The 16,393-nt window shown below is 39.1% G+C and overlaps 1 protein-coding gene across 3 annotated transcripts in view; it reads right to left on the bottom strand.

Annotated features, from left to right (window-relative positions):
- Nucleotides 1-1,773: 1,773 nt before the first annotated feature.
- The window catches only part of LOC132830294 (protein-tyrosine sulfotransferase 1-like), a 74,646-nt gene continuing 60,026 nt past the window's right edge, over nt 1,774-16,393 (bottom strand). For all 3 annotated transcript variants that reach the window (XM_060847868.1, XM_060847869.1, XM_060847870.1), the window contains one exon: nt 1,774-2,337. Coding sequence is in view for 2 of the 3 variants with exons in the window: in XM_060847869.1 (XP_060703852.1) it covers nt 2,326-2,337 (12 nt within the window). In the remaining variant the exon portion in view is untranslated. The remainder of the gene's footprint in view (nt 2,338-16,393) is intronic.

Below are 16,393 nucleotides of genomic sequence, written 5' to 3'. Positions count from 1 at the left end.
AATGGGCTAAATGCCACCACTTTCAGATTTGCAAAGTATCTAATTCAAGTCCTGGAAAGGCAAAGCATCCAAACATGTTGAAGAGGTTTAAGTAATACTATGCAGTGGCTACATGAGTGGTATTTTCTACTAACAGAAAGCTGCTTTGAATTCAAGGACATTTAGCCCACCAGAAAATCGAGCAGTTATGTATGAAATTTAGTGCTGGTGCAATGCTAGACATGTAGGCTGTATATCCCAATGTCAATTCAAACTGCAAGTTCCTCCACTTCTTTGTTGGCTGCTGGGTCTTAAAATTTACTTCAAGTTTGGAAGTCTTATATCACCTTAAGTTCATATCGTAATGAGTTCAGCAATTATGAATACTAACTCTTGAAACAGGCGTTGTTAATATTACATCAGCTGCCTGGACAACCTTTCAATTTTCTTTTAATGACATGTGGGCATCACTGGCAAGGATAGCTTTTTTTTGTTGTCCATCCACAAATGGCCTTAAAGGGAGAGGCTTCAATGATTATTTAAAAGGGCATTTTAAGAAGTAACAAATTTGCTCTGGGTCTGGAGTCACAACCAGGCCAGATTCAATCAAGAACATCAGATTTCCTTCCCTCCAGGGCTTTTGTGAACAAAATCAGTATCAATTATAGCTTCATGGTTGACACTACTGAGACCCTCACAATTTCAGATTTTATTGTCTGAATTGAAGTTCTACCATATATCCAAACCAGGAACTTTTGCTTCTGGATTATTAGTCCATTACCACTACCACTGTCTCTCCCGCAGCAAACCCCATACTTAAAATATTGTAACAATTTCAGGAAAAATACATTTACATCATCCATGCCAATAATGTTTAACCTCCTCAGCTTATCTGGAAATATTCTTGGCATTAATGAGGTTGCTAAATTATTTCAGGCTGATTCTCTACCATGGTTAATTCAGACAAGAATATTACAGATTTATTTTCAGTGCTTGTTCTACATCTGAGCGAAGGGTCATGGGGGAAGTATCATCTGCAGAATGCCCTGGAATGGTACATCCTTCATGCTGGAGGTGCAACACAATTAGGAAAACAATTGTTATTATAATTTTGAGGTAATCTCCACTTTCCCACTACCAAAGTTATTTTCAGGCCCAGAATAGGAACGTCCTTTTCCTATAAAATAACATTCATAAATGTACTGAACAATATCTGTAATATGCAATCTTCTCCTGTAATTGCAAATGAGAAAAAGACTCTTGACTGGAGTATATAATGCCACTCATAAGATAAGCCTGCCAAGCCAAGAACATGGTCTAAGATTTATGCAAACAAAAAAGCACATTATAGCAAGAGTGAGTTGCATTAGAAACAAACCGAGAATGGAGTAACTCAGCTGATGTTGCGACATGTTAACCTCAGGTTTCTGAAGAAATGATAATTATATTCTGTCCATGGATGCTGCCAGATCTGGTGAGTTTTTCCAGCATTCTGTAAATTTCAGATTTCCAGCATTTGCAACGTTTTGCTTTTATTCAAGTTATACTTGGAAATGGGTGAACATTTGCATGAAGGTTAGGTGCTATTTCTTGATTCAACATTACTGCTGACATATATTGTGAGCTAATATTTTACAACTAAGTAGTGTGAACACGCTAACTTGTCACTTTTCAGATTTTGTCCTCACTTACTCCTATATTTCAGATGCCAACAACTTATCGTGTTAAAATTTATTTTAATGAAAATTTTACTTCAAAAATACAAAAAAAACAAAATTTTGTATGCAACTGTATAAATAAATCAATTACATACATGAACAGCACTGTGCAGTTGTTCATGCTCCAATAATTACATATTTTACATGGAAATGCATAGATAGAATCACTATAATTTTAAATCACAGCCCACAGTTCGCCCCAAGAGCATTTAGGGAAACAGGGTTCATGTTCATTCAAACTCTCTGGGAGATTACTTCCAAATCCTCATTCATAAAAAGAAAGAAACAAAAAAGGTCTATGGTGATTTTTGCCATGAATAAAACTCAAGGGGAAAATGGATACATTCACATTTCATTTGTTGATACTTTTGTAATGTCTGCATGGCAATATTCTAACATTATTGCCATCATTAATGGTTACATTACCTCCTCACATATAGCATATTTGCATTTTAAGTTTCTAAGAGTTTACAGCTGGAATAGTGGCTATAAAATGAAAATTAATGTGGAATAAAGAACTTATATCACTGGTCAAGAACAAGATCCATGAGAAAATCTGATCCTGAGATATCTTCTGAGAATCTGCTTTTCTGAGAATCAGAAAGGAAGATATCTGTCCATCCTTGAGTTAGGACCTCACCTGCAGCAAAACATAATACAATAGAATATTTTTTAATACAGTTCCTCTTGAAAAATGATAAACTACAATTTACAAATTATTTACAAAAATTGTTCTGACTGCTCTTTTGTGAAACATCAGCCACTTTGTGTTAGATTCAATTATGTTACGGTAAAATTTGATTTAGTATTATGAACTAAAACAAAAATTCCAATTTGGTTGTGGAAGATTGTGCGACAAGAAAAGCTCTAAAGTTGAAGTGGAATAAACAAAATGTGAAAACTGGAAACTTTTAACATGTGGATTAGCAACACAAATGGGTTTTTTTTAGCATAAGAGAAAATTACGGTTACAAATTTTGTTTATTTTTACATTGGGTCTGGACTTTGCGGACTAAACGAACAATTTTTATCCAATAACTCGAGGTGTGGTGAGCCATATTCTTGTTTCTTTATTCCTGTAAATAACTGTGCACATACAGCACTCATGCTTCCACGCTGTTTACCTACTTCAGACAACTTATCTTAAATGAACAAAAATGAGTTTTCCTAAATGCTACAATTGGAAAAAAAATTCACTCCAGATTTGCTTGAGTGACATTACAAGGAGACTGTTTTTCTTGTAATGGAGATGGAATAAGAAAGGATTTTTTTTTGGAAAAGGGATAGGAAAATGCAGAAGACATATAATCTAAACCTTAAAAGCAAAGAGACTGGAGATCAATTTTTTAAAAATTGAACAGAAATAAAACATCTAGACAGTAGTGATCACAAGGATTAAATCACGATGAGTGACATATGCACATAAATGCGATGATGGATACACAAACACAAAAATCTAAAGTAACAGGGGAAGATGGCGATGATGTGGTTATACCATTGGACTAGTAATCTAGGGTCATCCAGGTTAACATAGGGAACAGTGTGGGAACATAGCTAAAAACCCACCACAGCAATTGATGAAATCTAAATGTAATAAATAAAAAATGAGAATTGAAAATAAGTCTCAGTAATGATAACCCAACCACAAACTTTCACCTTTATCAAAACTAAATTGTCATAAAAATGATGCTGAATCAGAATTAACCTAAGGATGTAAATAAGAACAGATTAACCAAAAATGATTTGCCATAAATTAATAAAGGGATGAATTTAAAATTAAATCCAAACAAAAGAAGCATCATCACTAGATTTTTCCTCAACCCTCAATAGCTACATAATCTCTAAAAACGAAAAGTTACAGGAAAGACACATACAAACTACATAAATGATAAGAAAGGATGTCTAATAGAGTATTAAAGTAAGGTAAGATTGAGCCACTGAGGTGTGCCAACATATGAGAATGACAGACAGGAAAAGTCCAACTTAGCCAACAACCCTGCCACACTCCTGAGGAAGAGTCACCAGACCCGAAACGTTAACTTTGATTTCTCTGCCAGAACTGCTGAGCTTTTCCAGCAACTTCTGTTTTTGTTTTTGCCACAGTCTGATGGCTAAAGCATTATGATTAGACAGCTTCAAATCTCTTATGGGTATGTAATCTCCCAAGAGTAAAATAAAAACAGGGCAGATAAAGAGAGGAGAGGCCTTTTTTTTAAACATTCATTCGTAGGATATGGGCTATGCTTGCTCGGCCAGCCTTCACTAACCAGTCCTCAATGTAGGGCAGTCAAGAGTCAACTACATTACTGTGGGTTATCATACATAAGCCAGACCAGGTAAGGGTAGCAGTTTCTTTCCCTAAAGGGCATTAAGTGAACGGGATAAGTTTTTCTTTCTGACAATCCACAACTGTTTCATAGTTATTGTTAGGTTCTTAATTTTTTTTTCTTGAATTCAAATTCCACCAATCTACCATGGCAGAATTTGTACCTGGGTTTCTGTGAGATTAACTGACTCTCTGGATTAATTACCTATCGATAAAATCATGAGGCTGTGCCCCGCCTTTTCTCTTAGTTTCACTCTGATCCCAATCAGGTAGTCAAAACCAGTTCAGGTGGTCACTGGCCACACATACGTTAACTGTATCTTCACTTTAATGAGATGTTAAACTTATAATGCATAATAATGAAATGGCAGGAATATTGAATGCATGCCTTCCATTCTATTTTTGCATATCTCCAACTCTAATGAAGAGTGCAGGAGGGCATACCCAGAAGTGACAGGCCAATTTAGATAAGTCAACTTGTGTGCAAACAGTGTAAGCACAGTATTACAGACAGAGCCTCCTCCTGAGGTACTCAGCACAAGATACCAGGCTTTAAGCAATTTGATTAATTCCCCACAATGTCAAGGATTGGTTGAAACCACTGGATACTGTAAAATCTACAGGCCTTTCAATGTTCCAGCAATAGCACTGAAGATTTATAATCCTGAATAAGCTGTGCCATTGTCAAGTCATTCCGATAGAGCTACAAGACTGGCAGCTATCAAGCAGTGATAAAAATTGCCAAACTATTTCCACCCATAAAAAGCAGATCAAATACAATTATTTCTGCATCAGTTTCCTCGCAACTAAAAAGTGATTGAAAGTGTTGTTGACAGTGCTACCAAGCAGCATTTCCTCAACAATAACCTCTCTCGAATACTCAGTTTGGGTTCTGTCAGGTCCATTCAGCTACTGATTTCACTAATCTTTGACAGAAGTTTGAATTCAAGTGGGTAAGTGAGGGCGATTATTAACGACAGCAAGATAGCACTTAATCAAGTGTGGTATCAATGAACCCTAGCAAAACTGGAGTCAATGGCAATTAAGCTCAAAATATTCTGCATTTTGGAATAATACTTAGCATAAAGGAAAATGGTTGTGATTGTTGGAGGTTAGTCAATCATCTGAGCCCTAGGTCATAATTGCAGGAGGTCCCCAGGGCAATTGATTGAGCCCAATCAATTTTAACCTTTGTTCCATCATAAGATTAGAAGGGGGGATGTTTGCTGATGATTACACAATGTTTAGCACCATTCTCAACTGCTCAGATACTGAAGCAGTCTGCGTCAATATGCAACAAGTCATGGACATCATTAAGGGTTGGGCAGATTACACAAGTGCCAGACAATGACCATCTCCAACAAGAGAGAATGCAACAGAAAAGAGGACTTAAACTGACATTTAATTACATTACCTTACTGAATTTCCCATGATTAACACCTTGGAGTTACCATTGACTAGAAGCTCAAGTTGATTATAGGTAAATATTATGGCTACAAGACTAGAGGTTGAGCATCCTGCGTTAAGGATCCCACCTCCTAACTCATTAAATTCAGTCCACCAGCCACAAGGCACGGTGGTGAAATACTCTTCAGCAGCAGTCCCTCTCAGAACTTTTTTCTACATGAAACTTGGAGGTCCATTCATGGCAGTGACTTCTGGAACACTGATCGCAGTGTGTGAAACGTTGACGTGGATGCACATGCACATGTGCAGCTATGCAGCTAAGTGGGAATGTTGCTCTCCACTTGCCTGGATGGTTTCAAATCTAACAACACTCAAGATGTCTTACCCAATTTAGGAGAAAGCAGTCTGCTTGATAGGCACCTCATCTCACCCCTTTAACATTCACTCCCTCTACCACTACAGTGGCAGCAGAGTCTACCATCCATAAGATGCAATGCTACAACTCACAAGGCTCTTTAGACAGCACCTTTCAAACCAACAAACTCTACCAACTAGAAAGAGCAACACCACTTGCAAATTTCCCTCCAAGTCACACAGCATCGTAATTTGGAACTTTATTGCTGTTCTTCCACTGTTGCAATGTCAAAATCCAAGAACTCTGCCCTTAACAACACTTTAGGTATACTTACACTGCATGGACTATAGCAATTCCAGAAAGTAGCTCATTACCATTTTGTCAAGAACAATTAGGGATGAAGGTGATGCCCACAGCCCACAAATGAATTTTAAAAATCATTTGAGTCAATTTCCAATGGTGAAATTACCAAAGAGGAAAATGACAAAAGAATATCCCAGAGGTTGTAAATTCAAATCCTATTGTCTATGATTCCTTCTCTTTGTATTTTGCAAGGGGTTGTCCCTAACCCACTATTTGTCAGTATGCAAGAATTAAGCTATTGACCACTAATTGATCAATTAAGTGACTGAATAAATACAAAAGGAGGGACGAGTGGTACTGGGGTTGGAATGAGGTATGAGCCCTAGTAGCCAATGAACTTTATTCACAAGGAAAATTTCAGGTCAATTTCCCAACAGACTTAGATCCAAACTTGCACAACTGATCACCAAATTATTTCCTAGACTATCTCAACTATTTTGAAAAAATAATTACCCTTCCCCAATTTCCAATGCCTTCAACAAGAGTTTTAAATCTACAGTTTCTATTAGTGTGGAATGGGCCAGCAGATCTATTCCTGCTGTCCATTTTATCCCTTTAAACTAGATTCCATGTCTCTCAATTTAAGTCTCATTTCGAATTACCAACATCCATGCATTTTAACATTCTCCATCTTTGATTCAGATTCTTTAGCCATCACCATAATTTTCCATGTGAGCAGATTTCCTGTAAAATTTAATTCCAGTACTTTATCATTGGAAGCCCTCTATCAACTCAATCATTTACATATTACATCATCTCCCTTCATTTATCTTAAGTCACTCTCATTGCAAACATTATCTCTCTAGTCCACTCACACCCTTTATAGAACCAGCATAAATAAAAGGACATGTGGTGTCTGTTGTGCATAAATTTTTGTTGGAAATGTCTTCACTGAATACTACTCAGGCTTCCTCTGTCACATTGTTGGCTATGTTCAAGCTACTACCTACTTTCACTTACATCTAAAACATTTAATTGGATATGAGATCTTGTCGAAGATTTGTAGCTCAAGTTGTGGATCAGGTTATTGGTTTGCTCACTGAGTTGGGGGGTTTACTTTCAGACATTTCGTCATCATGCCTGGTAACATCATTGGTGAGCCTCTGATAAAGTGTTGATGTTCTATCCCAGTTTCTATCTATTTTTCTTGGTTTGTTGTGGTGGGTGATGTCTTTTCTGTTTCTGAGAGGTTGGTAAATGGGGTTCAAATTGATGTTTGTTAATGGAATTCTGATTTGAATGCCAGGCCTCTAGGAATTCCCGTGCATGTCTTTGTTTGCCTATTCCAGGTTGCACTATTCTAGTCGAACTGCTGTCCCTCTGCCTGTGTGTATGAATACCAGCAATAGTTGGTCATGTCTTTTGGTGGCTAGTTTCCTGCCAGTTTGTCCAATGTAATATTTGTTGCAGTCTTTGCAGGGTAATTTGTATATCACTTCATTCTGCTGGCTGTGGGTATGGGGTCCTTTCAATTAATCAGTAGCTGTTTCAGTGTGGTAGTAGATTTGTGGGCTACCTTGATGCTCAGGGGCCAGGGTAGTCTGATGGTCTTCCCTGATGTGTCTTTGATGTATGGTAGGGTGACCACAGTCTCTGGGCATGTTGAGTCTTCCTGCTTAGGTCCGTTGTGCAGGAATCGGTGGACTGCATATATACAACTTCTTCAGGAACAATGGTTAGCAGATAAGTGTTTCTCCTCGGATTCTTATAGTTTCAGGTTGCTGCTGTGTGTTGTGGCTCATATGAATAGTGTCCTGATGCAACTTCATTTGTGGGTGTTGGGATGGTTGCTTCTGTAGTTGAGTATCTGATCAGTATTTGCGGTTTTCCTGTAAACACTAGTCTGCAGTTCTTTATTGGCTTTTCATTCTACTATGACGTCCAAGAAGGGGGTCGGTATTGCTCTTTCTCTTTGATGAACTTCATATCGGTGAGAATGCTGTTTGTGTATTTGCGGGCTTCTTCCAGCTTGTCACATTTCATGATGATAAAGATATCATCTACGTAGCAGACTCGAAGCTTAGGCTAGATTGTGGGAATGGCTGTTCATTCTAACCTTTGCAAAACTGTTTCTGTTATAAGTCCTTATATTCGTGACCCCATAAGTGTCCCATTGATTTGTTTGTACATGTTGTCGTTGAAAGTAAAGTGGGTTGTGAGGTACAGGTCCAGTTGTTTGAGGATGCTTTCCTTGCTGATGGAGTTGCTACTGTTAAGGGTTTGTATCCTTGGTTTATCTCACAGTGAGACCAGTGTTTCTTTAGCTAGGATGATGTTTGTTGATGGGGCCGTTATGTCAAAGGAAACCGTGACCTTATTGTCCTCTATCTTGACGTCCTTGATTATGTTAAGGAATTCCTGGGTGGAGTGGATGGAATGGATTGAGTCTTGTACCAGGTGTTTTGGTTTTCATTGCAGTTCCTTTGCTAGCCTGTATGTCAGTATGCCAGGAATTGAGATTATGGATCTGGGGCAGGGACCCTTGTTTGTGTTTCCTTTGGTAATCTGTAGAAACAGGATGTTAGATCCTTCTGGTTTCATTGTTTGGAGGTCTGTCTTGTTACGTTCACCTGTCTTGTGTAGTTTCCTCAGGTGATTCTCTAGCTGTGGAATTGGGTCCATCGCTAACTGTTGGTAGGTATCGGTGTCCGTTAGTAGCAAGTTCACTTTTTCAATATACAGAAGAACCTCGATTATCCGAAGGACACAGGCGGGCAAGTATTTCATTCGGTTAATCAAATTCCGAAAAATCAAATGCCAGACAACATAGTTTAGCCATACATTGGAACCTTGTGATTTTGCTGGATAATCGAATTCCAAATAATTGAGGTTCCTCAACACGGTATTCTGTTCAGGATGACGGTCATGCACCCTTTGTCCGTAGGTAGGATTACAATGTTTCTGTCTTTTGTGTCTTTCTAGGGCTTTACTTACAAGCATTTGGAGGATATTCATTTCTTTCTTTCTGCTTAGTGTTAGTGCTACCATCTATCTGATGGCTTGCTGGGTTTTTTTCTGTAAGTCTGTTGTCTTTTAGGATAGATTCCAGTGCTGCCAGAAAGTCCTTTTTGTCCACGTCCCTGTGGTTGTAGTTTATCCCTCGTACTAGGACAGCCTTTTCAGTATGAGTGTAGTCGGTCAGATAGGTTCTTTATCCAGGCTCTGATTTGTTCATGTCATTGCTATGTGAGAGTTTGGTTAGTTTTTCTTATAGGGCCAGTCTCCCTTCCTTGTCCTGGTCTGCTGTTGTTTAATCTGAAAGCTCATTCTAGTGTAGTTGTCCATTCATGGTTGGTTGTGTTAGTGATGCTTCTTTGAATGGATGTAGCAAAGTCTAGGTGGGACTCAAGAAAGAAATTGAAGGCTATCCAATGTAATGGTAGGTAAAGGGAACCTAGAGAATCTTAGAGTCAGGGTAATGTATCTGGGAGTTGTAAATCCAATGTAAGTTAGTCATGATGGAGGTGATGACAAGACAAATGCATGCTGTCACATTTTGAACAAATTATGAATGATAGAAAGTGAGAGGCCAGCAAGGAAAGCACTGGACTTGTTAATAAAATTAACTTTGGGGGTCTGTGATTTGGGCAGAAGTGGGTACCTGTTGCATGTGTAGAAGCAAGGTGGCTTGATGACTAGTAGAATGCAGGGATTTTAAAAATCCAGATGAGGATTGATCAGGGTGCTGAGATAATGAATTGTTAGGTCCATTTGCATGTGCAGCCATGAAGTGGGATGACGGCAAACAAGTATAATTTATGGTACGAGTTAAGGACCATGGTTTTGTTCCTCTGGTTGGTGACTAACTGCTCACTCATCAAGAAGTGAGGTGCATTCGAGATTTTTTTCTTTTTTACAGCTCAGAGCCAAAGGGTTGATTGAAATGGTAGAGAGGTGTCACTGGGTATCATCAATATAGACATGAAAGTTGACCCAAAGCCTTAAGATTATACTGTTAAGAAACAGAATTTTAATAAAAGGGCACTAGTTAAATACTTTGGAGATCACAAAGTTAACAAAATTCTTATCCTCCTTTTCCTTCAGGCGTATCTGCTGCAAAGCAGGATTGGAATCTGCATAAAATAGGGATGAGGAAGATAGAAATGAAGACTTGGGTTTGCATGGTGCCTTTCACACAACGGGAAGTCTGAAGTGTTTTGTAAGTCATTGTTGTAACATAGGAAAATAATATACAGAAACATTGCAAGAGTGGTCAACTATGTGGAATGCTTTAGTATACAAGACAATGGAGAAAGCAAATCTACTACACTTAAAAAATTTTGAATCAGGTTGTTTTAATGCTGAGAAAATACAGAACTGGACTAGAGGGATGTGAGCAGAGTTTTGGGAAGCAATATTTCTGAGGACTTTATAATGTACAGAGAAAAAGGGATATGGATGCTGGTGTTGTTGTATGGCTCTAAGGGGGACAGTAGCAGAGAAGTTATGTTACTAGATGAGTAATCCAGAAATCTAGGTAGATGATCAGGGGATAGAAGTTCAAATGTTATCACAATAGCGAGGGAGCTTAAATTCAGTTAATTCAATAAATAGAACATAACAGGACAGTAAGGCCCTTTGGCCCTTGATGTTGTGCCAATCTGTGAAAGTAATCTGATGCCCATTTAACCTACACCATTCCATTATTATCTATACATATGTCCAATGCCCATTTAAATGCCCTTAATGTCGGTGAGTGTACTACTGTTGCAGGCAGGCCCTTCCACCCCCCTACTACTGAGTGAAGAAACTACCCTTAATATCTGTCCTAAATCTATGCCCCCTCGTGTTAGCCTTCATCAGAGGAAAAAGGCTCTCACTGCCCACCCTATCTCATATTAGATTAGATTAGATTACTTACAGTGTGGAAACAGGCCCTTCGGCCCAACAAGTCCACACCGACCCGCCGAAGCGCAACCCACCCATACCCCTACATACACCCCTTTACCTAACACTACGGGCAATTTAGCCTGGCCAATTCACCTGACCCGCACATCTTTGGACTGTGGGAGGAAACCGGAGCACCCGGAGGAAACCCACGCAGACACAGGGAGAACGTGCAAACTCCACACAGTCAGTCGCCTGAGTCGGGAATTGAACCCGGGTCTCAGGCGCTGTGAGGCAGCAGTGCTAACCACTGTGCCACCGTGCCGCCCTCAGGTTATTTTATAACTCTGATTATTTTATATGTCTCAATTAAGTCACCTCTCAACCTTTTCTCAAACGAAAACAGCCTCAGTCTTTCTTTGTTAGACCTTCCTTCCATACCAGATAACATCCTTGTAAGTCTCCTCTGAATACTTTCCAAAGCTTTCAATCCTCCCTATAATGCGGTGACCAGAACTACACAGAATATTCCAGGTGCAGTCTTATTAATGTCTTGTACAGCTGAAGCATGAACTCGTGGCTCTGAAACTCAATCTCACTACCAATAAAAGCCAACACACTATATGCCTTCTTGACAACCCTATCAACCTGGGTGGCAAATTTCAAGGATTTATGCACCAGGACACCACGATCTCGCTGTTCATCTACAGTGCCAAGAACTTTACCATTAGCCTAGTATTCTGCATTCCTGTTATTTCTTCTAAAGTGAACTACCTTACACATTTCTGCAATAAACTCCATTTGCCACTTCTCAGCCAAGCTCTGCATCTCACCTATGTCCCTCTGTAACCCACAGCATCCTTCAGCACTATCCACAACTTTGCCTACCTTAGTGTCATCCACAAATTTACTAAACCATCCTTCTATGCCCACATCCAGATCATTTATAAAAACGACAAACAGCAGTAGCCCCAAAACAGATCCTTGTGGCACACCGTTGGCAACTGAGCTCTAAGATGAACATTTCCCATCATTCACCACCCTGTCTTCTTTCAGTTAGCCAATTTCTGATCCAAACCACTAAATCACCTTCAATCCTGAAACTCCATATTTTGTGCAATAGCTACTGTATGGAACCTTATTAAATGCCTTATTGAAGTCCATATACACCACATCAACCACTTTACCTTCATCTACCTGCTTTGTGACTTTCTCAAAAATTCAATAAGGTTAGTGAGGCATGACCTACCCTTCACAAAACAGTGATGACTATTCCTAATCAAATTGTTCCTTTCCAGGGGATTCTAAATCCTCTCTCTCTTATAAACTTTTCCAACACCTTACTCACAATCGAAGTAAAGCTCACTAGCCTATAATTACCAGGGTTTGCCCAACTCCCATTCTTAAATAAGGGAACAACATTTGTTATACTCCAGTCTTCTGACACTACTTCTGTCGACAAGATAACAATGATCAAAGCCAAAGGCTCTGCAATTTCCTCCCTGGCTTCCCAGAAAATCTGAGGATAAACCCCATCAAGCCCTGGGATCTTATCTATTTTTGTATCTTCCAAAATTGCTAAAACCTCCTCTTTGTCAACCTCAATCCCATCTAATCTTGTAGCTTATAAGTCCGTATTCTCACAAACATTGCCCTTTTCCAATGTGAATACCGACGAAAAGTATTCATTAAGCACTTCCCCTATGTCCTCAGATTCCACATACAACTTTCCACTATTATCTTTGATTGGCCCTAATCTTACTCCAGTCATTCTTTTATTCCTGATACCTGGAAATCTGGAAAAAAAGAGCTAGAATCTCTTTTGGTGACCATGAAACTAGTGAATTGCTGTGAAAATTCATTGAGTTCACTCATCCTTTAAGGGAGGATATTTGCAGTCTTTAAAACTGTCTAGCTTATATGTGACTCCAAACTTCCAGAAACTCTGTGCTGCTCTCTGAAATAACTCAGCATGCCACACAACTGCATTCATCAAAGAAACTCACTGCCATTTTCTAGAGGACAGTTAAGGACTACTTAATTGTGATGTAAAAAATGAACTAATTTGCTAGAAGTCAAATATTTCATTAATATTGCATAAACTTGCCAGTACCACACTGGTCATTTTGAATCCAATATAAATTAAACCTCTATAATTTATGTGCGTGACTACTGCCTTTCAGTCCTTTTCAGCCAGTATCCTCCACTTTCTACTCTCTGGAAGTTGCACAATGACTGCTGCATCTAGCGTGAAAAACAATTTTCCAAAACTAAACTTTGGGGGAATATTAAAATTTTTATTTAGTTCACTCCAGCCCTAATGTTACCTGTCTGGTTTTGGGCTGGAGTGTTGGGATACTTTAAGATACACACAAAGTTTAGCTCAGTGCCAATTTTCTCCTTCGACTTCTTATACAATGTTGCTATTATGTTTTTCTAAACTGATTAAGTATAGAAGACAAGCTACAATGGTAACATAATGCAGCCTGTTAGTTTTAGATCATGAATTTCACCTATTAGATAAATTATGCTTTACCTTGAGCAGCTTTGTTAATTTATTACTTTCTCCAACTGCCTTTTTGTTTTGTTTACTGCTGTGCTAAACCTGTTCTGAAGTGAAGTATCTTCTATATCAGTAAGAGCAGCTTTATGACCAAGACATGTATTAACAATGTGGCACAAACGCATTTTAAGTATTAGGTGTCATATCAAGGATATGCCAACATTTATTCAATTTTCATAAAGTCATTTTAATGCAACTAGCGGCAGCAATAATGCTGAATTTTCAATTTAATGGCTGTGAAATAGGTGATTCGCCTTTCACTTTTCTCTTTAAAGGCTTAACCAGAGTTTCTGCTCCAAAACCGGAAAAAAATTTTGGTTATCAACATAATACAGTAAGGTCAGCAAAAACTCATCCTATAGGCAAATGTTCTGGTCTACTGATAAGCCCCTTATTTTACCTAATCATCTGTTCTTTAGACACTGCATTCTTCAGCTTTGAATTGTGATCCTTCAGAGTTACAATATCAAATGCTACACACAATATTTGAATTACATTTAGGTCATTCTACCTCTCAAACCTGCTCTAATGATGGCTAATCCAAGTGCAGAATAATTCCACTTTTTGCATACCTTGATAACTTTTTATTTCCTTGCTAGTCAATGAACTTATCGATTTCTGCAGTCAAAATACTCAATGACCCTGCCTCAATAATACTGCTCCCTAGGGAAGAATTCCACAGACTCCTGACTGTCTGAGGGAAGCAAATTCTCCTCCTCAGCATCTTTAATGAGAAACTTGTTATTTTTAAACTGGTTCTAGTCTGGGTGTAGGTTTGCTCGCCGAGGTGGAAGGTTTGGTTTCAGATGTTTTGTCACCATACTAGGTAACATCATCACTGAGCTGCCGGATGAAGCACTGGTGGTATGTCCCACATTTTATTTATGTGTTTAGGTTTGCTTGGGTTGGTGACATCATCTCCTGTGCTGATGACATTTCCAGTTGTTTTTCTCAGGGGGTGGTAAACGGAATCCAAGTCAATGTGTTTGTTGATAAAGTTCTGGTTGGAATGCCGTGCTTCTAGGAATTCTCGTGCATGTCTCTGTTTGGCTTGTCCTAGGGTGGATGTGTTGTCCCAGTCGAACTGATGTCCTTCCTCATCTGTTTGTAAAGATACTAGTGAGAGTGGGTCACGTCAACAAACACATTGACTTGGATCCCATTTATCACCCACTGAGAAAAAGAAACGGAAATGACATCACCAAACAAGGAAACCTAAACACAAATAAAAAGTGGGCCATACCACAGTGCTTCATCCAAAGGCTCACTGATAATGTTACCTAGTTTGGTGACAAAACTTCCGAAACTGAACCTTCCAGTTCACCGAGCCATCCTACATCCAGAACATCAACCTGAGCTCCGAATCTTCTCAAAAATCTCTGGTTCTAGTCTCTCACAAAAGAGGAAGTATTCTTTCAGCTGCCATATTGTCAAGTCTCCTAAAGATCTTGTATTTCTGCTAGATACATGTTCGAATGTCCAAACATTCCTCATTACATATAACTTGATCCCAGGAATCAATCAAGTGAACCTCTTCTGAAATGGTTCTAATGCAATTATGATCTTTTTAAAATAGCAGACTAAAGCTTTATACAGTACAAGATTCCACCCAAATAACTTCCCTAGATGTTTTTCCGGGAATATCCTCCCTCAACACAGCTGTAATGCTATCCCTTATCAAAAATGCCACTCTCCCTCCTCTCTTGTCTCCCTTTCTATCCTTCCTGTAGCTTTTGTATCCTGGAACATTAAGCTGCCAATCCTGCCCATCCCTGAGCTATGTTTCTGTAATTGCTATGATACCCCAGTTCCATGTTCCTAACCATGCCCGTAGTTCATCTGCCTTCCCTGTTAGGCCCCTTGCATCGAAATAAATTCAGTTTATTAGTCCTACCTTGTCCCTGCCAGCCCTGACTGTTTGACTCACTTCTGTTCTCAACTGTACCAGTCTCAGATTGATCCCTTTCCTCACTATCTCCCTAGGCCCCGCCCCCCGACCATACTAGTTTAAATCCACCCGAGCGGTTCTAGCAAATTTCCCTGCCAGTATATTAGTCCCCTTCCAATTTAGGTGCAATCCATCCTTCTTGTACAGGTCACTTTTACCCTAAAAGAAATTGCATTGATACAAAATGTGAATCCTTCTCCCATACACCTGCTTCTCAGCCATGCACTCATCTGCTGTATCCTCCTACTCCTGCCCTCACTAACTCGTAGCACTGGGAATAATCCAGATATTACTACCCTTAAATTTCTGCCTAACTCTGTAATCTCCTGTCAGAATCTCAACCTTTTCCCTTCCTATATTGTTGGTTCCAATGTGGACAATGACCTCTTGCTGGGCTCTCTCCCCTGTGAGAACATTCTACACCCTCTCTGAGGCATCCTTGATCCTGGCACTAGGGAAGCAAAACACCATTTTGCTTTTTCTCTGTTGGCTACAGAAACATCTGTCTGTACCTCAGACTACAGAATCCCCTAAGACAGTTGATTTCTTGGTAGCTGACGTACCCCTCGTTGCCAGTCTCAATACCAGAAACTAGAACTGAGAAATAAGAAAGGGATGATCACCTTATTGGGATTGTATTATAGACCTCCTAATAGTCAGAGGGAAATTGAGAAACAAACTTGTAAGGAGATCTTAGCTATCTGTAAGAATAATAGGGTAGTTATGGTAGAGGATTTTAACTTTCCAAACATCGACTGGGACTGCCGTAGTGTTAAGGGTTTAGATGGAGAGTGTAGGATACAGGTAAAGCACTGTTCCTTCTGCAATCATAATTGCTTATGTAAGGTAAAGGAACTCACACCAGTTGTTTCATCCAAGAGCTGAGTTAACAAGAATGAAAACTATG

The sequence above is a fragment of the Hemiscyllium ocellatum genome, chromosome 31 (assembly GCF_020745735.1).
Source record: "Hemiscyllium ocellatum isolate sHemOce1 chromosome 31, sHemOce1.pat.X.cur, whole genome shotgun sequence".
Classification (NCBI taxonomy): domain Eukaryota; kingdom Metazoa; phylum Chordata; class Chondrichthyes; order Orectolobiformes; family Hemiscylliidae; genus Hemiscyllium; species Hemiscyllium ocellatum.
The sequence above is the reverse complement of the archived record's forward strand: the minus strand, read 5'-3'. Positions and strand labels throughout refer to the sequence as shown.